The 21,819-nt window shown below is 40.2% G+C and overlaps 1 protein-coding gene across 3 annotated transcripts in view; it reads right to left on the bottom strand.

The window, feature by feature from the left end:
- Window positions 1-350: 350 nt before the first annotated feature.
- ANO3 (anoctamin 3) overlaps window positions 351-21,819 on the bottom strand; it is a 204,606-nt gene continuing 183,137 nt past the window's right edge. For all 3 annotated transcript variants that reach the window (XM_068147815.1, XM_068147816.1, XM_068147817.1), the window contains 13 exons: window positions 18,843-18,925; window positions 17,298-17,438; window positions 16,762-16,926; window positions 15,393-15,429; window positions 13,189-13,300; window positions 11,932-11,989; window positions 10,819-10,916; window positions 10,310-10,455; window positions 10,050-10,202; window positions 9,072-9,219; window positions 7,122-7,202; window positions 5,807-5,912; window positions 351-5,094 (listed from right to left, as the gene is read on the bottom strand). In XM_068147815.1, coding sequence (XP_068003916.1) covers window positions 4,912-5,094; window positions 5,807-5,912; window positions 7,122-7,202; window positions 9,072-9,219; window positions 10,050-10,202; window positions 10,310-10,455; window positions 10,819-10,916; window positions 11,932-11,989; window positions 13,189-13,300; window positions 15,393-15,429; window positions 16,762-16,926; window positions 17,298-17,438; window positions 18,843-18,925 — 1,511 coding nt within the window. In that variant the 3' untranslated portion in view covers window positions 351-4,911. The remainder of the gene's footprint in view (window positions 5,095-5,806; window positions 5,913-7,121; window positions 7,203-9,071; window positions 9,220-10,049; window positions 10,203-10,309; window positions 10,456-10,818; window positions 10,917-11,931; window positions 11,990-13,188; window positions 13,301-15,392; window positions 15,430-16,761; window positions 16,927-17,297; window positions 17,439-18,842; window positions 18,926-21,819) is intronic.

Here is a 21,819-nt window from a genome sequence, read left to right as displayed (position 1 = left end):
GGGGATCTTTTCAAGCTGCTAATTTTTTCACCACAGGAATTTAGGTTTGCAAATTCACTTAAACACTTTCCAAAAGTGTCACTGCATGCATTTTAGTCCAAGTATGCATTGGAGCTAACAAAATAACCAGGCTGTCTAAATGTGGAATTCTGCTGGCGTTCATAATGTCAGCCTTAACGCCAAGCAAACATTATTCTGAAGGGCTGGCTGTGTATTTATTTCAACCTTTAGCCCCAAATAAGCAGCATCAGTAGTTTACAAGGATTGCCCAAAAAAAACCAACATGCTTCTGGAAGTACTTTGTGCATTGTAAGTGACTGTTGAAACCACTATTTTTATCTCCCTCCCTTTTCTCCCATGTAACACTTAATAAAAAAAGTGATTGAATTTCCACTAGTTTTATTGCCTTCATGTTTAGCTGTTTGCATAAAGTCAGTATTTTTGATATGGCCACTGCCAGTGTAGCCAAAAAACCCTCTAATTTCTAGTAGTTTTCATGACAATTTGTAAGACTTGTAAGTTAATTACATACAAACTGTTTAATTTCAATCCATGGAACTGGATGACTTTTCAGTTAACCAGCTGATATTCCTTACAGTGTTGGTGGGGAGACACTGGAACAGGTTGCCCAGGGAGGTTGTGGATGTCCCCTCCCTGAAGGTGTTCAAGGCTAAATTGGATGAAGCCTTGAGCAACTTGGTCTAGTGGAATATGTCCCTGCCCAATGCAGGGGGGTTGGAACTGGATGGCCTTGAAGGTCCCTTCCAACATAAACTATTCTATGAATCTATATGATGCTTCTAAATATGTGTGCACTAATTTGCCCCTGAATGAAAGACATGATGCAAAAGATACTGAGTCTCATGATGGACCTTTGGCGGTAATGCCACTGGACCCCACAGCTCCAGGAATTCTCTCAGGCAGCACTCCCATTTGGAGTCTGCAGTGTAAGAAGCTGCAGCAAGGAGCCAGTAGATGTGCACTACTTACATTAGAATGATCATTTTAATGGCACATTAAGAATAAAATACCACTAAAAGTCTCACCTTCCCCATATTAAAGCCTCATCCTAAAGCTATGTTTCCCAAGATGTTTTTCCTTCTGCAGAACTTTCTAGGAAGGAAACCTCAGGAGATTTATGAATTTATGCATTAAGTTATACACATATTAACTTATTTTCACTAGGCCCTGCAATCAGTTTTCTTTTAAGCTTTCCAGAGGACACAACTGAGCCTAACTGCTCCTCAGAACACAATTTAAGACACGTTGTGGAAAAGGGCACAGAACATGTGGTTGTGAAGTAATGAAGGAAAAAACATCTGACAAAATCCCACTTAATCTCCACCATCACTATGGAAATTTTAGCCTTGCCATCATCAATATTAACTTCAGTGTTCACCTACATTTTCCCTCTGAATCCTTCAACAAAAAGGGATAGGGAAAAAAGTGTGGAAAACAGTCACCATGGGGTCTGCCTTGTTCCCAAATGCCTGATCACTACACTGTCTTTCTGGTAAGGAATGACAGGATAACAGGGAGCCCATGCTCAGTTTTCAGGCAGCTCTGTTGGTGCTCAGTTGTGAATGTTGAGCTCTCAATGTATCCCTCTGGACAGAGCCAGACTGTGAGCTCTAAGAAGGAACTTCTCATTAGGATGGCTATGGAAGCAGAACTCTTTCCCACCCCCCTCCTTTGTTTAGTTACCAGAATTCCTCTCTCACACATTAGGCACAAAAAAATCATTCCCAATGAGATGTGGATAATGGAGGTGGGCTTTGTGCAGTTCCTGAAATGGAAATTTGTTTTGTCTGAAACAAGACAAGGGATTTGGTTAGGAATAATTAAGACATTTTGGACAAATCCTTTGCATTTCAAACTATCCAGTTGCTCGTGCAGTCTCTTTAAGGGCGCATGCATAGAGCAGAAGTTGTCATAGGTTAGATCTGCAACAACCCAAAGCATTTTTGCACAAATTGAAGTTCTAAAGCTTTGTCAAGTTTCACAAAGGCAGTTTGCATGCACTGCCTGGTTGGTTGTTTGGAAAGACAATACTTAGAACATGAAAAGATCATTCACCATTCATCAAATACGTTACTCCTGAGGACAGTGTGTGCCTTAAACTTCAGTAAGAGAACGTGCAGTCGAGGCAAACAGCATACCAAACAAAGGCTAGCAAAAGGTTTTCTCAGCTTAAGCAAATGGCTAGACAGTGGCAAAACCTTTAGGCATTGTTGATGTCCTCCAAAAATAAAGGAACACACACAGTGTTTCTCCAAAATCCTCTTGTGCTTTTCCGGTGTGTAAAATGCACCACCTCAGCTCTACGTACTCGCCTTCGATATATACTCTGATACACCAGTGCTTGAAATCATTAACAATATATACATTTAAATCTCAAATACAAAAAGAGTTTTATTTCTTCTGGGTTTATTTTGTTTTGGTTTTTTTTTGTTTGTGTGTTTTTGTGTGGTTTTTTCAGTCCAATTGGAATTTGCCTAATTATGTCTCGACACGTGCTAATATCCACAGCAGAAACAGGAAGGTATAAAATAAGCCACCAGTATATCTAATTTTTGCCAGATTTTATCCTGTATCTTTTTATACCTCAGGCCAGCCAAGGCATTTTGTTGTTACAGAAGACATTAAAAAAAAAAGAGAGCTCAGCTGTGACCTTGAGAAGAACTGGAGTGCTATCAGTACACGGTACAGATACAGAAGCTGCGACACAGGGTTAATAATGTCAGTTGGTGCTTGGTGTTGCACAGCATGGAACAGAGAGACAAGAAATTAAATCAAAGGCTGTGATTCTGAAAGTATTGAGGAGAGGGCATTAATTATTTCTGATAAGGGTTCTTTGAGAAACTTAATGCACAACCCAGAATATGAAAGAACCAGAAGAGTCTTGCCAAATTATGGGAAGCTGAGTTCCACCAGCCCTTTGTGATAGAACTAACTGCTCATACATCTGATTAGACCATACCTTCCAATTTCTTTCTCTGTGCAATAGTGTAGATACTGTTATGGTTGCCTTGTCTGGTCACAAAGAGCTGGAATTAATGAAGAAATCTCATGGATGTAATAAAATGACCAAAGAACTTAAGGTCTGATGTTAGGCCCCCTGGATAAAATAGATCACACTCACCCACTTTGATGGGCTCTTGACTCTTAAAATTAATCTTAGATGACATAATCAAATAAAATGTCTGTGCTAATACATGAAAGTGAATACTGGAGTCACACTTTCTGATTCAAGAGGGTATTGTAAATAGTAACAATTCAGATCTTTTCATATCTGTCAGCAGTGGTTTTGCTGCATGTTTATCCCTAAAAGTAACATTCAGATGTGCAGCTTTTATAGTTCCTGTGCTTTGTTGAATCCTTGGTTCTCTATATCATCTGATACAGAGAAGCATTAGTTAAAATTGTGCAAGAGAAACAGGAAGATTGCAGCTGTTTCTCCACTCCCTTCTCTGCAAGTGAATGCTGCACACTTGCTTCAGTTAAGTGCTTACCTTGTCCTGCATCACAAAATGCCAGTAATAGACAATTTTATCACCAAAATGTGACTATAACCATAAGCAATGCTGATCTATGCACAACCCCCCTGACATTTGGTTCTTTACATGGACATCTACTTTTTATAGTGATTTTATCCAAAAAGCACCCACCCCCCCCAAACTGTAAGAAGGCATACAAATAATAATTAATAATAAGAAAAACAAATCTAAAAGTAACCACTGCATGTGTGTGAAGTTATATACAACCTTTATACACATCTGCCTGTATCTAACTCCCATGCTTTGACTTATTTAGGCTAATAAAAGAAGTGCACATTACTGGAACATTTACTGTTACAATAAGAAGAGCATTGTTCTAAAGTGCTCTGCTTCTCTTTCCCTGAACAAGCGAGTCACAATGCTATGCTGGATGTCTGATATCTATCTGCATAAGCTTGCATACTATAAAGAGTTAATTGTATATCTAGGACAAAGTCACTGCATGAGGATATTTCAAGTTAGCATTCTGTGAAGTCATGGAATCATTGCCCAGACAGGTCAAAGGGAACAGTAACACAGTTAAGACATCTGCATGCTACATCAGAGCATGAAAATGACAGTTCTTTCACCCTGGAAGCTTGTGGAGGTGGCCTTTCTGCACACCAAAGTGGAAAGACAATTCAACAGCCATGTCATTTTCAAATATAGCTGCAATGTGGGTACTGTGATGCGTTCTCTTCGTGCTGCTGTTTTCTCTTTGAATTTAGAATTTTTGGTTTCCAACTAGAAGGATAAATTAATGACACTGATGTGCAAATCTTCAAACTGCATAGTATATATTAAGCAGCCATAGACCCCATTTTTAGGGTAGGACCACATCCACAATCTCAACAAGAGACTAGGACAAACCTGACGAAACAGTAAGCCTGAAAGATCATTTATATCAAGTTATGGCCACAAAGGCAACAATTGCTCTTTTCTTCAGAGGCATTCTAGATGGAGCTGAGCAATCAGAAGCTGTAGTAGTAGTGGTGGATATCATGTAAGTTGGTTTTAGTCATGCCCTTACTGCATAAGCTCACAGGTAATATTTTGTTTTCCTTATGCTGTTAGTGTCTCCACAAACAGCATGGAAATTTGTTGCCTTTTTATAAACCAGAGTGCCCAAACTTTTAATCTCTCTGCACATTCCTGAGTGCCAGTGCTCCTTGGTGCTCACCACAGACCAGTTACAAGTAAGGCTTTTCATTTTCTTCATTGGAAACATCTATTTTCCAGTTCCCACCAAAGCCTGCAACTGTACTGCCAAGCAAGAACATATATACACCGGGAATCTCATAGGCTGATGCCAGACTCTGGCTTCACTTTGTAACTTCCATTTCCAAGCAGTGTTTTTGTTGCAGCATGGTAGTGACTAAGGCCATTCATGGTGATACTGCTTCCCATTCTTTTTCCTTTCTCTCTGCAAATGCTCCAGTTCAGCCTCATACATCATTTCCTGGACTAAGTACTTCTCTCTCCTCATTCTGTCACACAAGTCTTTGGGCATGTCTGGAATCAGGTAGGCAATGAAAGACTTTATTCCAAAAACAAGGTGCTGGAAAGAAGAACAAAAATAATTGCTCCAAAGATACATAAATACTCATTCCTAGGACCCCATTTTAGGGCCTAAAAGTCTGGGAAAAACTAGAACTGAGGTTCAGTTCATGACTTAAAAGCAATGCTTTGTAAAATATACATACACGCATATGGGTGCAAATTAGCAGTCTATCAGAAACATGAAAATGATGAAGCCTTCTGAAAAGTCAAACTAAGGGTATATAGCTGGTCACCTAAACGAAGATCTGATTGCAGGATATGTTAGTTGGAATACCAACAGCAAACCTACAAGCAGTTTTTGTTAAGAGTTTGTAATCAAAGTAAGTAACCAGGATTCCCTGGACAGTATGAAATATGTTCTTTCAAGATAGTATACAAGTTGCTCCTTTTATATTAGGCTAGAATAATTTCCCTGGCACAGATTTTAACTTTAATAACTGCACTTAATGTACACATGAGCTGCATTCCTTTTTTCTTCCCCCAATAAAACATGTAAGATTTGATCAGGAATCAACATGATGCATAAGATGACTGCTGAGGAACATCAGTCAACACAACAGTTTGGGGAGGGGAGTATTTTTTATTCTCTCACTGGACAGTAATGAATAAACAGTTGATGATATTGATTATGTATCTATAAGACTACTGTAAAAAAAAATCAACTTGGACTTTAAAGAGGAAGAAAGGAATTGTTCCTTCCCATGACTAACCTCAAATACAATGATGAAGGCCAGCCGTGCTGCCAGGACATGCCAGAATTGCAAGGTGAATTCATATGGAGTTGAACTCCATGGTGGGGCTCTGTAATCTCTATACCTGTAAAGAAAAGTAAAGCTCTGGAAGTTAGCCTGTGCTTAAAAACCTGAACACGGTGCAAAGCTCTCTAGTTTATCCCAGATCTGGTTAAAAGGAGAGAAACTGAAGGGAAAACAGACAAATGAAACAGAAAAGGGGAAGAATAATCTACAATACAGGCAATCTAATAGGGCTGCTATTAAACCCAGGGCTGCTATTAAACCCAGGGCAAACAATGTATTTTGTTGTTACAAAGCTGACACCTTGGAATGTTAACTTCAGATTCACAGATTGCATCAGGTTGGAAAGGACCCCTCAAATGTCCTCTTGTCCAGCCCCCCTCAGTGAGCAGAGACACCTCCAACTAGGTCAGGTTGCCAGGGCTACATCAAGTGTGTTGACTCCAAGTTGGTTCTTTTCCTTGCTTGTAAGAATTAGAAGTACTTCAGACAGAGTTTGCATGAGTGCAGCATGATTCTGTAACTTCTTAGTCAATTCAGACTGACTCTCATTGCAAAACTAAATCTGAAAGCAGGAGTGCAGTCCTGCACCACTGCATTTAATTTTATGGGGCTGAATTTCTTGTATTCCCCTTGTTTGGGTTTTCTACACAACCAACATTGTGATTGTGTATGTTAATTAATTGACCTCAGAATACTTAACAAAAGTGAAATGAGAATTTTTACTCTTCTTGGCAGCTGGGGAAACTTCAAAATGATGTAAAAAAATTCCTAGAGGCAAGAAAAATATGGCTTGCAAGAGTCCTGGAAAAATTCAGAACACAGGGTTCCAGTGTGTTAATACTGCATCCTACCACACAACATTGGCACCTTGAGACTTCCACGTTAAACAAATTCAAACTCCAATGTTTTTACATCCTCCCCACCTCCATTCTGCCAATAATTTAAGCTCTGACTTTCAATTTAATGTCTATGTTTTTATTATAGAATCATAGAAGCACAGAATGGTCCAGGCTGGAAGGGACCTCCAAAGGTCATCTAGTCCAACCTCCGCTCCCACCCCCAGTCAGCAGGGACATACTCAGATAGATCAAGTTACCCGGGGACTCATCAAGCCTCACCTTGAATATCTCCAGGGAGGGGGCCTCAACCACCTCCCTGGGGAACCTGTTCCAGTGTTCCACCACCCTCATAGTGAAGAACTTCGTCCTGATATCCAGACTAAATCTGCCCTTCTCTAATTACAAGAAGGGAGAGCATCAAAACCTACCGGCAGTAACCTGAGTATCCCATCCCAAGTTCACTCAAATCAAAAACTGACAAGCTGCTGTTGACATATCCTTTTAAGCATCTGAAAGGAAAAGACATGGGATCAGGGTTTTCTTCATATATAACATAGATCCTGTATGCAACCATATTCTGCTATCACATATTGTAAGCATACTAGCCTTCCATTTGCTTATAAGGACAAAAGCAACTCTAAAATTTTAAGCATATAAGTAAAGCTGTATTGGAAGGAAATAAATAACAGCTGTTTCAATGACAACACTATTTAAAGGTCTATTTTTCAGCAACTTGAATGGTTCTGCATCTTATATACCAGCAGATATAAACAGAAAAGCAGTAACATACTTTTTTTTCCTTCCCTCTCTCCTACAATGACTTAACTTAGAAAATGGCTACAGGGCCAGACAGGAAAGTAGGTTAAAATCCTTGCAGAATCTGCTGCTAATCATGCAGAACACACTAAAAAAAATGACAGTTTGAAGAGTTGAATCAAAGAAGAATTTTCACCAGCAGTAAAATGAACAGTGCATATGTATCAAACAGTCATCTTAAAGGCAGCAATGAAGAGTTAATGACAGAAACTACATAAAAACAGTGAATTATGGCTGTAGGAGTAAAATTTTTTGCAGACATGTAAACCATGCCATCCTCAGTGAAATCTGGCCTGTAATTTTACAAAGGGCCTTCTGAAAGGCAAAGTAGATTTAAAAAGAGATACACCAGGGATCCTATTATACCTCCTGAACCTTCAGGTTTGCTGTGACACCTCAAGCCACTACTGGCAAAAGAAGAAAGAGAATTACATAGCTCTCTATTAAAGGTACTGGTAGTGCACATTAAGTACTAATGTTCTTCTGGTAGAATAGAATTAACCAGGTTGGAAAAGACCTTCAAGATCATCAAGTCCAACCTATCACCCAACACCATCTTATCAACTAAACTATGGCAAGTGCCTCATCCAATCCCCGCTTAAACACCTCCAGCGATGGTGACTCCACCACCTCCCTGGGCAGACCATTCCAATGGTCAATCTCTCTTCCTGTGAAGAACTTCATCCTAACATCCAGCCCAAATTTCCCCTGGTGCAGCTTGAGACTGTGCCCTCTTGTTCTATTGGTGGTACTGTCTCTTTTCATTCTATCCTGCCCTGTTCTTTTTGCCCCTAAATTCTCTTTTCCTGTGACAGCACATGATGAGTAAATCTCCATTTTGAATCATTAGAGATGGAGCAATGAAGGAATGGAATGGAATGGAATGGAATGGAATGGAATGGAATGGAATGGAATGGAATGGAATGGAATGGAATGGAACGGAACGGAACGGAATGGAACGGAACAGAACAATCAGTGCAAAATGCAGACACAGAACAGTGGACTCAGTTCAGAGACACTGGTGTCAAAGAGAAGTGCAGGAAACAAGCCTGATGGTGCAAAGAGAGGCAAGATACCTTGCTTGAGAGTAAGCTACATTCTATGTGGAATTAGGCTAAATAGTGTCAAAGCCAATCATGCTGGAGCTTGGCTGCAAGCATTTCTGAAAAGAAACAGGTAGTGAAGGTTGAGGGTGAATGAGTACAGGAATAAAAGGGGCTTCAGGAACATATATATATGTGCGTAGGAGCACAGTGGGAGAAGACAGTCCAGACCTATTGAAGAAAAGAAGAAAAGCTTTTCTAGACAATGCTTGAAAACTGCTACAGTGTCTACTGAACTTTGCTGTTTGCATACAAAAGGGAAGAGATGATTTTGCACTTACAGAACTGTGGGATTAGTTTGCAAACTTTAGGGAATGGCTGACTTACTGTGATGGTTTGCACAGGTGTAAAAGGCAAGCTGTTACTGATATATACTAAGTATATTGACACAGAAGGGCAGCAACGAAAGTGTGCTTACACTGAAATATGCATGTATATATAAAGAATATAATTAATTACTTTTCTTGTCTGTAACCTTGATCTGTACAAGGACCATATTTGTATGCATAGACAAAGCGTGGAATGTAATCAGAAGTAATGGCAATAACAAAGGCATTGGTGATGACAGCCAGAACTCCAATTCCTTCCAGAATCCCATACCAGATGCCTAGAAACAAGAGAAATGACAAGCCATTAGTTTTTTACAGTCATATTAAGTCATAAGTGATATTAAAGTCATTATTAGTCATAGAGTTTACACTTCTCAGTGAGAAAGAATTAGTCACTCAGAAAAGCCAGGCAAGATTAAGCCATGTCCCCTCATTCCTGCTACTACTGTCCTCACCTGAATGAAATCTTACAGGAGGGCACTCCCTGCTGAGAAGAAATAGCCAAGCAATAAAGGTATAGCCATGACCTTTGGTTATAAAGGCCAAATAGGACATTTTGGAAAGAGATTTCTTACTTTATTTTATACAGTTTTAAGCCAAAACTGAATGGAATGCCAAGATTTAGTTTCTAAATCCAACTGATTTGGATAGCATTCTAGATCCAAAGTTCCACAGATCAGAAGCCTAGACCACTGTTTAGCCTGGTTTCAAGTTTTCAAATCCCCTATTGGAAATGGAAAGCAAATTTGAGGAGGAATAGGATGGGATGGGATGGGATGGGATAGGATAGGATAGGATAGGATAGGATAGGATAGGATAGGATAGGATAGGATAGGATAGGATAGGATAGGATAGGATAGGATAGGATAGGATAGGATAGGATAGGATAGGATAGGATAGACCAGGTTGGAAGAGGCCTTCAAGAAGGAAAGCACATTTGAGGAGACCTTTTAGCTAAGCAATTGAATACCCTTTTGTTGCTTAACAGGAGAGCTGTCTCTGAGGCCTGCAGGTTACATTATTAATTTAACTTTTGATGTTAAGCTGCATTAAAGAGGGAAACACAAAGGGATGGTACCTGCCAGTGACAGTCATTAGGTTGCCTCACCTATATCTGTTGCTCTTGCAGGCATGGGTCTTCGCCACTGCGTGACAAACTTGTATGCATCTAACCTGATTTCTATGATATTGTTGAGCAGTGCCAGGAGAGGTGCCAGTGGGAAGGCAGCAACGAAGATGGTGGTAAAGCCAAACTGTAAAACTGGACAGGAATTTCTATGGTTAGAAACTGGAAATGCAAAAGATCCTTTAACATCCAACAGAGCTCCAATGTCTTAAGAAAACTGATGCCTCCCTCAATTTGCTCACCCATCTCCAAATATTCATCCATTAAACCATGGAGATTCATTGGCTGCAGATTCCAATCTTTTTCCCACTGGGGCAGAGAAATTTTTTGCTCCATTAGTTGCCCTCCTCTCTTCATTTTGCGCCGTGACCACCAATTCTGTAATAGACTTTGTCAGATAAACAGAGTGTTATTGACTGCACTTTTACAGTACTTGCTGGTTTTGAGTCATTTGGCCTATTTTGAATAGTCCCTGAATGTTTCTTGATGCATTTTCTGGAAGTATTTACAATATCACATGAGATAGAATTAAAAGAACCTCCAAAAGGTCTTAAAATTCTTCATTGCAATGAAGAATTTAGACAGTTAGCATGCCCTGGGAAGCAGTGAGTGGTCCTCTTGAGAACAAAGTTACAGCATGTGAGATGCAAAAAGTTCAACTGTTCTCCAAACAGAAAGCTATTCTTCCCCCTGATAGTGTACAGATAGTGTAACCACTATCAGTCAAATGAAAGTTAACAGCTGAACTTACGGGTAGCCCAGTTCCATGAAGTTGTTCCACATTTGTTTCAAAACCATAATAACTCCCATTTGCAAACACAGATCGATCAAGCAGCCACTGGGATGACACTGAAAATGAAATTGGAAAAGACCAAGAGGTAAAATCAGAGAACTCCTTTCAGGTTCATTTGTTCAGAGGGTGGGTGGACAAAAAATATTCAGCTGAGTTTGGTGAAAAAACACTAACTTCCAGCTACAGAAATATTAAGAGCAGAAATATTAATACATAATGCACCTGAATAACCTTTACACACGTTATTTCCTGGAGAACTAGATTGTGTTGCTTAAGGGAAGGGTTATGTGTGCTAGCCATGTAACAAAATCTATAGTCCATTTGCCTTAGAACAACACACATGCATTCATTTCAAAAGAATGGAACAACATTTAGTTTGCAATATCCTAAGCCCAAACAGAGAGTCAGTAGTTGAATCTCTGGTAGCAGTGTCTTAACTATATAAACTGCTTTGTTAAAACATTTAGCAATTACAGAAACCTTTTTAGACCATGGACTACAAAGTTAGGGTATTTTACTCTATGGTTACCAAGGTTCAGTGAAAGAAATCTGGTTTTCAGAGAGAAGATACACATTCAGCTGACCAGCCCAAACTCCCTTGGCCTGAGTTCACAGGAGAGGTGTTCCAGCCCTCTGATCCTTTTAGTGACCTTCTCTGGACCTGCTCCAACACGTCCACATCTTTCCTGTGCTAGCAGAAACTTAAGAAGCTGATGAAAAAACTAATGGCTTTATATTTAGGTCTCCCATCTAAAAATTCCCCATACACTGGAGATTCCAACCATGCAGGATATAGCAGATCTTGTGAGGTGAAGGTCTATCACTGTTTGCTTCTCCCAAAGAGAGAAGCAGGAAGAACTGCATGTCTCGGGCAGAGTCACTCAGCACGGTGGGGAATGCAGAAGGGAATACACACCTCCTGTTTCCTATCCTTTGCTATAAATAAGAGCTTACTTTTCACTGCACTTAGATGGAATAATAAATCTTTCACACTGGGTGTAATTCATGTCCTTCAGCCACTTCCTTTTCACTCAAGGAAATTTCACAGGAAGCCAGAAGAGGATTGCTTACCTCTTCCAGTCTCCATCTATTAAAAAGCTTGTTGTACTTTCCTGGGCGGCCTGCAAATCTGGAAAGAAAGATTTCTGTTTGTCAGTAGACATTCCAAGAGCATTTTCTATCAGTAGTGATTTCACAACATCCACTGAGCAAATTCATGTAGCATAACCATTAAATGGCACAGGCTTAAATCTGGTATCTGTAGGATATGGAAGTTTCAGAATGCAAGCAAAGATCATAATTTTGCAAGAGATCCTAACTTTTTATTATGTGCAGAACAAAAATCCTGGCTCCAGAGGTTTTAGAGGTTAGCTATTCAGACTCCCTAATCTACTTCTAAGAAGCTGAGGCATTGCAATACACAGGAATTTACTGCAGCACAGGGGGCTGCTTACCCATGTGAAGTATGAACTGGCTTGAACTCTCATACAAGCACAAAATCATTTCCAAACTCGTCATCACTAGATGCTTTTTACAGAGGTTACAAATTCTTGTATCATGACTTGCACCAACATTCTTAATGACCTCAGTGAAACTTGTAAGTGAGAGAGGAAGTAAAAAAAATCCATGCCTAGTTCTACTAGGTACAGGAGACAGCAAGACAAAGAGATTTAGAAGCTGTCTGGTAAATACACCACTGGATCTAACAAGCAGGTGTTACCAAAAGTCTTTATGAGAGGGTTTGCTTTGTTTCCTTTCCAAACAATCTTACCTGAAATTCTATTACAAAACTCTGAAATACTCTGCAGGACCTGCAGGAGTGATAGGTCTCCTCACAACAAAATTGAAGATGGAGCAAGGTCAGACCTGTCCAGTATCTCATGCTCTGAGTTAAAGATACACAAAAAAAATTGAACTTAGGGTTTCTGCTTCCTCCTCTTGTATAAGATCTGGCAGACAATCTTTGCTATTTATAGAAATGGATCCTGGGAAATAAAACCAAAGGGGAATAAACAAGAAAAACTGAACCAAGCCTATTAGTGCAAGGCTAAATACAGACCCACATTTAGGAAGTGTCTGTGTTCTCAAAGGTTCTGAAGTCATATTTAGTAAAGATAGACTTTTTCATGGGTAAAGATTTCAAGGGTCCAACCCTCACATACAGAGAAAAATATTAATTTGGTGTTATTAATTATCCTCTGAAACCGACTTGCATCTAAATCTTACAGGTCAGACTGTCCCTGTATTTTCTTTGAACCTATAAACCAAGCAAGGATTACAAGCCCTGTGTAAAATTTCCTCTAAGTGCAGGTAGCAAAGGTAACTTGCCTGCCAAGAAAAAAGGCAATGTAGAAGATGGAGCTGTTCAAGTTGACAAACTGGAAGAGGAACATTTTCAAGGCAAAGCTGTTTTCCCATTCAGATTCTGTTCTAGGGTGCTCTGTTTAAAGACACAATATGCATTATTTGATGGATGTATCAAACCTGGATCAGAGTGCACTGGTAAAAGATGCAAATCACATACATGAAGTGGAATTCTAAACTGCATTGATTTTTCAGTTAAAATTTGCACTAATTACTTTGGTGTAATGATGAATAAATTAGGATACAAATGCACAGGATCCTAGCTTTACATATGGACATTTTTTCCCAGAAGTTGAGCAGGAGCAGGGAAGGCATTGTGCCCCTGTACTCAGCACTGGTTAGGCCACACCTCGAGTACTGTCTCCATTTCTTGGCCCCTCAGTTTAAGAAGGACATTGAGCCACTTGAACATGTCCAGAGAAGGGCAACAAGGCTGGGGAGAGGCCTTGAGCACAATCCCTACAAGGAGAGGCTGAGGGAGCTGGGGTTGTTTAGCCTAGAGAAGAGGAGGCTCAGGGCAGACCTTATTGCTGTCTACAACTACCTGAAAGGAGGTTGTAGCCAAGAGGGGGTTGGTCTTTTCTCCCAGGCAGCCAGCACCAGAACAAGAGGACGCAGTCTCAAGCTGCACCAGGGGAAGTTTAGGCTGGAGGTGAGGAGAAAGTTCTTCACTGACAGAGTTGTTAGCCATTGGAATGTGCTGCCCAGGGAGATGGTGGAGTCACCCTCCCTGGAGGTGTTCAAGAGGGGATTGGACATGGCACTTGGTGCCATGGTTTTGTCATGAGGTCTGTGGTGATGGGTTGGACTTGATGCTCTTTGAGGTCTCTTCCAGCCTTGGTGATTCTGTGTCATACTTCTCTTTGGTGTAAAACACCTTAGGAAGTGAAGTAACTACCTACCTCAAACACCTGATGCTGCATTATGCTCAATTCAAGAAGTAATTTTAAAATGAAATAAAATAAAAATAAAACAGAAAATAGAAGATATGAAATAAAATCAAATCAAATCAAATAAATAGAATAAAATAAAACTCTTCCATATATTTTGGGAAAAATCAGCTTGTATACTTGAATGAGACCATTTTCTTTCTCATTCTCTAATCTAGAGCAATACAGTATCTTTTCCAAGTTAAGTAGGAATACAAATCAGTGTGATCTGAAAAAAACCAATTAAAATATTTAAAGAAAATAATTTAAATCAGTTGCCCATACATTTGGAATCTTTCTAAGCTGTTCAGCTGCCTGTTACCTGAAGCAGTACAAAATCGCTAGCATCCTGCGCTCTCAGATACTTAAACCAGAAGAGGGAGCTGTTAAATTTAAATAGTGAGTTTGCTTTGAAACTCTGACAATACCAACTCTCTGTTTTGACACGGGCTAAAAGAAAGCAAGAAGAAACACTTTAATGTATTCATACAGCAGATCTGAAATTATGTCTTTGCTTTCTTGTTTCCTATAAGCTAGAAAACTTTACTTCTGACTGCAACAAAACTAGAATCAGAGAGTGGCTTAGGTTGGAAGGGACTTTAGAGATCATCTACTCCAACCTCCTTGCCATGGGGAGGGATGCCCCTCAGCTAGACATGGCTGCTCAGGGCCTCATCCACCCTGGCCTTGAAGAACTTCATCCTAAGATCCAGTCTCAACCTACTCCCCCTCAGCTTCAAACCATTCCCCCTTGTCCTGTTAGTAGACACCCTTATGAAAAAGCCCTCTCAAGCCTTCTTGTAGGATCCCATCAGGTATTGGAAGACAGCTATAAGGTCCCCCTGGAGTCTTCTCTTCTCTAAGCTGAACAATTCCCACTCCCTCTGAAGCCCCTAAAACCAAACCCCAAGCAATTGGGAAAAATGGGAGAAAATGTGGTTTAGCATACTAAGAATGAATATGCTTTGACTTTTGTTCCATTATAGGATGACTTTTTTTTTCAATGTATACACTAAAACATAAAAAAAGGGGAGAAGTATAAGAATAAAGTCCTTTATTTTCTATTATTTCCTCAGTGAAATAATCCTATAATTAATTTCTCTGATTTTTCTCATTTGCTTAGGGAAATTACAGAATCAAACTATGCACAGATGAAGTTTTCAACCCCCTGTTTTACAGAAATATAAAGGTATATGCCAAAGCTAGCAGGAACCATACCACCTGTAAAAACCTACATACCTAAGTCTGTCAGTAGATAGGCAACCTTTTCATACACCTAAAACAGAAAGAAGAGATGGTTTAAGTACAGCTGATCCTGTCTGTTGTGATGTCAAATCCAGATGGGAACAATCATGACAAGCATAGCTGTTCTGATGTCCTACAGCAATACCTCTCAAAAGAAAAGGGAGTGTGATTTTGAGGCCAGATGTGGATGCATAAATTCATATAAAGACTTCATTGAATTAGTTTAGTTCCATTTTTCTTCATCCATGTAAATGTATCTAAATGTATATATTATATACAGAATAAAGATAAATCAAGAGCCCATAGATCAAGAGAAGTGTTCAGACATCAACAGCCTTCTTAATGAAGAGTTAGAAGCTTATCCTCTGACTTCAGGAACAAAACTATGTGATCCAAAAGTAGGCAAAAGCCTTCACATAATACAATTCTCCCTTGCATGAAAGTGCATAGTGCTGAGGATATCAGCCTCCTGCTGAAAATGGCCTTATCTGTTTATATACTGACTATCTCCATTTTAAATAACACTTAGACCAAAGTAGTAACCAACCCTGACAAATATTTTTGTTGAGTATTTATTATTATTAATAGCAGGCTATTTCCAACAGCTTTGGAGTGTTTGTTCACTTGAATGTACTTTTTATTGACTTAGAATTATCACATATAATAAGGCAAATAAATACACGACACTCTCTTTTGGAGAATGCTTTCTGATTGCAGCGAGTGTACAGCTTTCTAAACAGAATTCACAGCCACTGCTTGCTGTCCTATTATTCCTTTTCACCTGTTTGTGCTTGCACAGGAATAGAAAAATGATAAACTATATTGTAATTGAAGGACTACAGTTTATTACGTTCATGTACATTGTGCTAGCACAACCTGTGCTGTTCATGACAGGGAAAGCTTAAACTGACTTCATGTATCACCGTGACTGTGCAGCACTGATGTAATAGCTGCATTTCCTGCATTTTAGGTAAGAAAGGTAAGCAATTTTATCAATTAAAAACAACAAAACAAAACAAAATCAGAAATAAATTTGTCAGCCAAGAAAATGATGCAGTTCCATTTAGAGAAGAGATGCATTGTAAAAGGGATTGCTAAAGAAACAAAAAAGAAAAAGGCAAAGGCAGAAAGCAGTAGACTGTCCCACTGTGCTCTGGTGGCATAAGCAAAGATGTGCAGTGCCAAATTAAAAAAGGATTAGAGAAAAGTCATACAAGAGTATTAGAAGAGGAATACCTCCTGAACTACTAGCTTTAGGCACTGCTGTAAGAATAAGCAAGAACATGTACACATCTGCTACACAGTAACCTTGTGAAAAATTGCTCCTTCAAATGAATCCCTCCTTTCAGAGAACAGGACTTACAACATTGAGTGACATGATGATCATAAAGTTGATGCAGACTCCAGTGCCAGATGTTGCAAACTGCCAATACTTCTTGATGAAATACCACTTGAAAGAAGCAAACTGCTCCATGGCTACCAGGCGGTACACCACGACTGCAAACACTGCAGTGAGGACCAGCGAAATCTGCAGGCAAGGATTGATGGAGAGATATATCAGAACAAAATAAACCCTATCTGAAATTATTGCTGCTGAATTAACAAACTAACAAGTGTTTTTAGTAAAGACTGCCCTTTGCTTTGGTGACCAGACTTTGAAGGAACAAAACCCATGATGGATAAATTAAACCATTTCTTTACTGTTCTTTTACAATATAGCTGCCTTAGATATTTTAAAAGAACGAGATCCATAAACAGGAAGTAAAACTGAGATGGTGGAATTAAAACTGAGATGGCTTGGCCTACATAAATCCACTAATCTTAATGAATGACTTGCATTGCTATTAATACCAGAATAAGATTAAAGGGTACAATAATTCCAACATTAGTATACATTACCATGAAGAATATTCCTGAGACAGACACCATCAGGCGACTGAGCTTATCAGGGAAAGGCTGAAAAGGTTCTGGTTTCCCTGTGATGGGATTTACCCTTTCCACTTGGGAATATTTAGCTTCAAACTGGGGCCGCAGCTCTTCCTGGAATGACAGAGCAGATTCCATTTGTTGTACTACTTTTTTAATTTACTTGGATCTTGAAACTGCAGTATCAAACCCCAGACATTTATGTGTCAGAAGGCAGGAAATTTATATGGGTACAAATTCATTTGTATGATGCTTCAGCTCATATACAGGGAGGACATGGGCTTGATGGAGCCGGTCCAGAGGAGGGACATGAAGATGATCAGGGAGCTGGAGCACCTCTGCTACGAGGGCAGGCTGAGGGAGGTGGGGTTGTTCAGCCTGCAGAAGAGAAGGCTTTTGTGAGACCTAACAGCGACCTTCCAGTACCTGAAGAGGGCTACAAGAAGGATGCAGAGGGACTGTTTGCAAAGGCCTGCTGTGATAGGACCAGGGACAGTGGTTTGAAAGGAGAGAAGAGCAGATTTAGATTGGATGTTAGCAACAAGTTCTTTCCCATGAGGTTACTGGAATACTGGAACAGGTTGCCCAGGGAGGCATTTGAGACCACATCCCTGGAGATATTCAAGATCAGGACTGACAAGGCTCTGAGCAACCTGACATGCCTTCCAACGCAGATTATTCTATGACTCTATGATTATTATCCAAATTGCTCTTTTGAAAATCCCTGGAAACAGTACTAGAGCCCAACAATGAACAGAAGCCCTAAGAGCCTTCTCTTTGCTCTGTGAGGGTATTAAAAGGCTCATGGGTCACAACACTGAATTAAGCACTATGTTTTTCCTGCAGAAGCTGATAAGAAAACCATAAATTAAGGTCAATTATGATAGTGCTTTTTGTGATGGGAAACCATTTATTAAAGGCCACAAGCTTGTAGCTACACATTTATGGAAAGCTATAAACCAAGTAATAGCAAGACACTGTTGACTTAGACTGCAATTATATCACCCATATAAATTACAGCTATGGTCACTAGTGATTTATGAAGTAAGGTAGTAAAATCATTGTACAATTGCTGATGCTGATAGCAGAATGTTGAAGGGTATAAAATCTACTTTCTGTGCCTTTGTCTTTTTCCTGTTTTTAGGTAGGATTACAAATTTCCAGTAGAAGTAACCACAGAATTGAAAAGCACTAGCAGAATCAGAGAATCAGTTTGGTTGGAAAAGATCAAAATAGTCCAAGCTAAAAGTATTAGCTTCTGTCTTCTGTATGGGCAGTGTTCCCACTCAATTTCTCAAAAGACACTTTCAATAAATGTAGAATTATATTCAGAATCATAATGCTAGTGGCAGAAGGCAAAGAATCTTTGAACAGTCACAAGTATACTAATTTATTCTGCAAAATACAGTTCTAATACACAAATACAACCTGAACAACAAATTCATGCAATGTGCATTGACATTTACACTTTAAATCCTGCTGATGGTAAGATTTATAGGTTTGTCTCTGCTTACTTACCTCTTCGTCTTCCCAGTCTATCAGGTCCCAGTCATAGGTTAATACAGCTCTCCGTCTCTTCCAAAACTCGAGGAAGACTGTAGCTGTGGAAAACCATCAACTGCATTTTAAGTATGGGAAAGAGAAAGAAAGGAAGGAAAGAAAGAGAGAAAGGAAGGAAGGAAAGGAAGGAAGGAAGGAAAGGAAGGAAGGAAGGAAAGGAAGGAAGGAAGGAAAGGAAGGAAGGAAGGAAAGGAAGGAAGGAAAGGAAGGAAAGGAAGGAAAAGAAGGAAAGGAAGGAAAGGAAGGAAAGGAAGGAAAGGAAGGAAAGGAAGGAAAGGAAGGAAAGGAAGGAAAGGAAGGAAAGGAAGGAAAGGAAGGAAAGGAAGGAAGGAAGGAAGGAAAGAAAGGAAGGAAGGAAAGGAAGGAAGGAAGGAAAGGAAGGAAAGAAAGGAAAGGAAGGAAGGAAAGGAAGGAAAGGAAGGAAAGGAAGGAAAGGAAGGAAGGAAGGAAAGGAAGGAAAGGAAGGAAAGGAAGGAAAGGAAGGAAAGGAAGGAAAGGAAGGAAGGAAGGAAGGAAGGAAGGAAGGAAGGAAGGAAGGAAGGAAGGAAGGAAGGAAGGAAGGAAGGAAGGAAGGAAGGAAGGAAGGAAGGAAGGAAGGAAGGAAGGAAGGAAGGAAGGAAGGAAGGAAGGAAGGAAGGAAGGAAGGAAGGAAGGAAGGAAGGAAGGAAGGAAGGAAGGAAGGAAGGAAGGAAGGAAGGAAGGAAGGAAGGAAGGAAGGAAGGAAGGAAGGAAGGAAGGAAGGAAGGAAGGAAGGAAGGAAGGAAGGAAGGAAGGAAGGAAGGAAGGAAGGAAGGAAGGAAAGGGAGGGAAGGGAAGGAAGGGAGGGAAGGGAAGAAACGGAAGGGAGGGAAGGAAAGGAAGGGAGGGAAGGAAAGGAAGGGAGGGAAGGAAAGGAAGGGAGGGAAGGAAAAGAAGGGAGGAAAGGAAAAGAAGGGAGGAAAGGAAAAGAAGGGAGGAAAGGAAAGGAGGGGAAGGAAGGAAAGGAGGGGATGGAAGGAAAGGAGGGGAGGGGAGGGAAGGAAAGGAGGGGAGGGAAGGAAAGGAGGGGAGGGAAGGGAGGAAGGGAAGAAGGAAAGGAGGGAGGGAGGGAGGGGGGAGAAAGGGAGGGAGGAAGGAAGGGAGGAAGGAAGGGAGGAAGGACGGAGAGAGAGAAAAAGAAAGACAGAAAGAGAAAAAGAAAGACAGAAGTCCATGCAGACCTCAAGAGAATCAGCAATATATAACGTGGTAACTCTCATTAGCCACTTTCTGGCTGGTTTTGCCTTAGAACCTAAAAGCTACAGGTGACTTAAGGATAACCAGTTTTAAAATTGCAAGACTGTTTTGCAAGGTTTATCTAAGAATCTTTTCTTTTGCTGTGTGCTCTATCCATACAGAGGTATGTACACTGCCACCACTTTCAATCTTATTCAAAATATATATGGTTTAATTCTTTCCCTGAAGAAACAAAGGTATACATACATAATGATATCTATAAACAGGACCCACCAAACCCACTAAGTATGCTGTGAACTTGATTATGATTTCACAAATAGATAAGGAAGAACTGTTTAAAGAGATGTTTTGTTAGGGAAGCCACTCCAGTACAAGGCTGGTACAGCTGGGAAAGAAGTGAGGTTGCCTTGATTCAAACTGAATAAAATGAGGTCACATAGACAGTGAAGAAAAATGAGTAGTAGTTTGGAATGTAAGTATTTTTCCAGTTCTGCAGAAAGCCTGGATCCTTCCGGGCTTGCCTTTATGTTACTCTATAGCACTGCTAATGCCACCCATCTCCGATTGCTCCCCAGGCAATCAAGCCCTTCCAGTCCTAGTTGTGAGGCTGTTACTGACTCATTGCTTACCCTGATCTCAGCTCTGAAACTGCTAGGCCTTGACTTTTATCAGTCACTTGTGTGGAAAAACAAGACTGGATGACTAATGCACTCATTTGAACAGCATGATGAGAATGCTCATGTTCGAACACTGCTTTCACGTGGCAGAATTTCTGTCTGCCTAATCCTGCTGCTCAGGAGTTCTGGATAATTTACAGTTTAGAGGGTCACACACAAACCTCCAGCTTCCTACAGAAATCACTATCTGGTGCCTCCCCTGCTTTGTGCCTGGGCATGTTGCTTCTCATTTTATAGCTCCAATTGCTGTGCTGAACTTTAAATCCCACAATGCATGGTGTACTTCCTTCTTTTGTCCAGCATTTTAGTACAAACCCACTCATTTTGGGATTTGTCATTCAGTCCTCTGCAATCCAGTCTGCAGTTCTGCCCACTGTACACTTCCAAAAGTTTCTTTCAGCTCCTGTTTAAAGTTGCCTTATGTTTACTGCCCTTATGTTGCCAGTACTCCCACTGATGCAGAACTAAAACTTCTGGGCATGTGCTTTACACGGTTCTTAATCTTTCAGAAGGCAAGCAGGGTGATGTTTGATGGTTAAGACAGACAAGAAAGATCGGTTGTGCGTTGATACAATCTTAAGTAAAACAAAAGTTTGACACTGAGAAGGAGAAGAAATGATGAATAGCTGCTCTTAAATGCCATGGAAAGAAGAGAGTGGAGAAAGAAAGAAACCCAAACCAGACCAAGAACCCAGAGAACACAAGACTACAATGTGATCACATCCCTCCTGGATCTTTTAAAAGAGTCACTGTCTCAAAATGAATGGTGTCATTATTCCTGAAATGATTATTGCAAAGAGGATTTTCAGTAAGGAGCTAGAATTGTCTCCCCTGGCTCTCCATGGTCAGCCAGGCCCCTTCTGGACACTATATTCAATTACTCCTTCAGCAATATTCAGCTGGACTCCTTTACAGTAATGCTATCAATGAAACCAATCCTACAGATTTGGTACCACAATTGCTCCTGAGATGCACTCCTCAGAACTGAAACTGCCTCTTAATGGACTGTGGGTGGAGGACAGCTCAGTCTTATCTCCCACTCC

Source organism: Melanerpes formicivorus, unplaced genomic scaffold (assembly GCF_026170545.1).
Source record: "Melanerpes formicivorus ecotype bairdi unplaced genomic scaffold, bMelFor1.0.p_v2 SCAF_16, whole genome shotgun sequence".
In the NCBI taxonomy this organism is placed as follows: domain Eukaryota; kingdom Metazoa; phylum Chordata; class Aves; order Piciformes; family Picidae; genus Melanerpes; species Melanerpes formicivorus.
The sequence above is the reverse complement of the archived record's forward strand: the minus strand, read 5'-3'. Positions and strand labels throughout refer to the sequence as shown.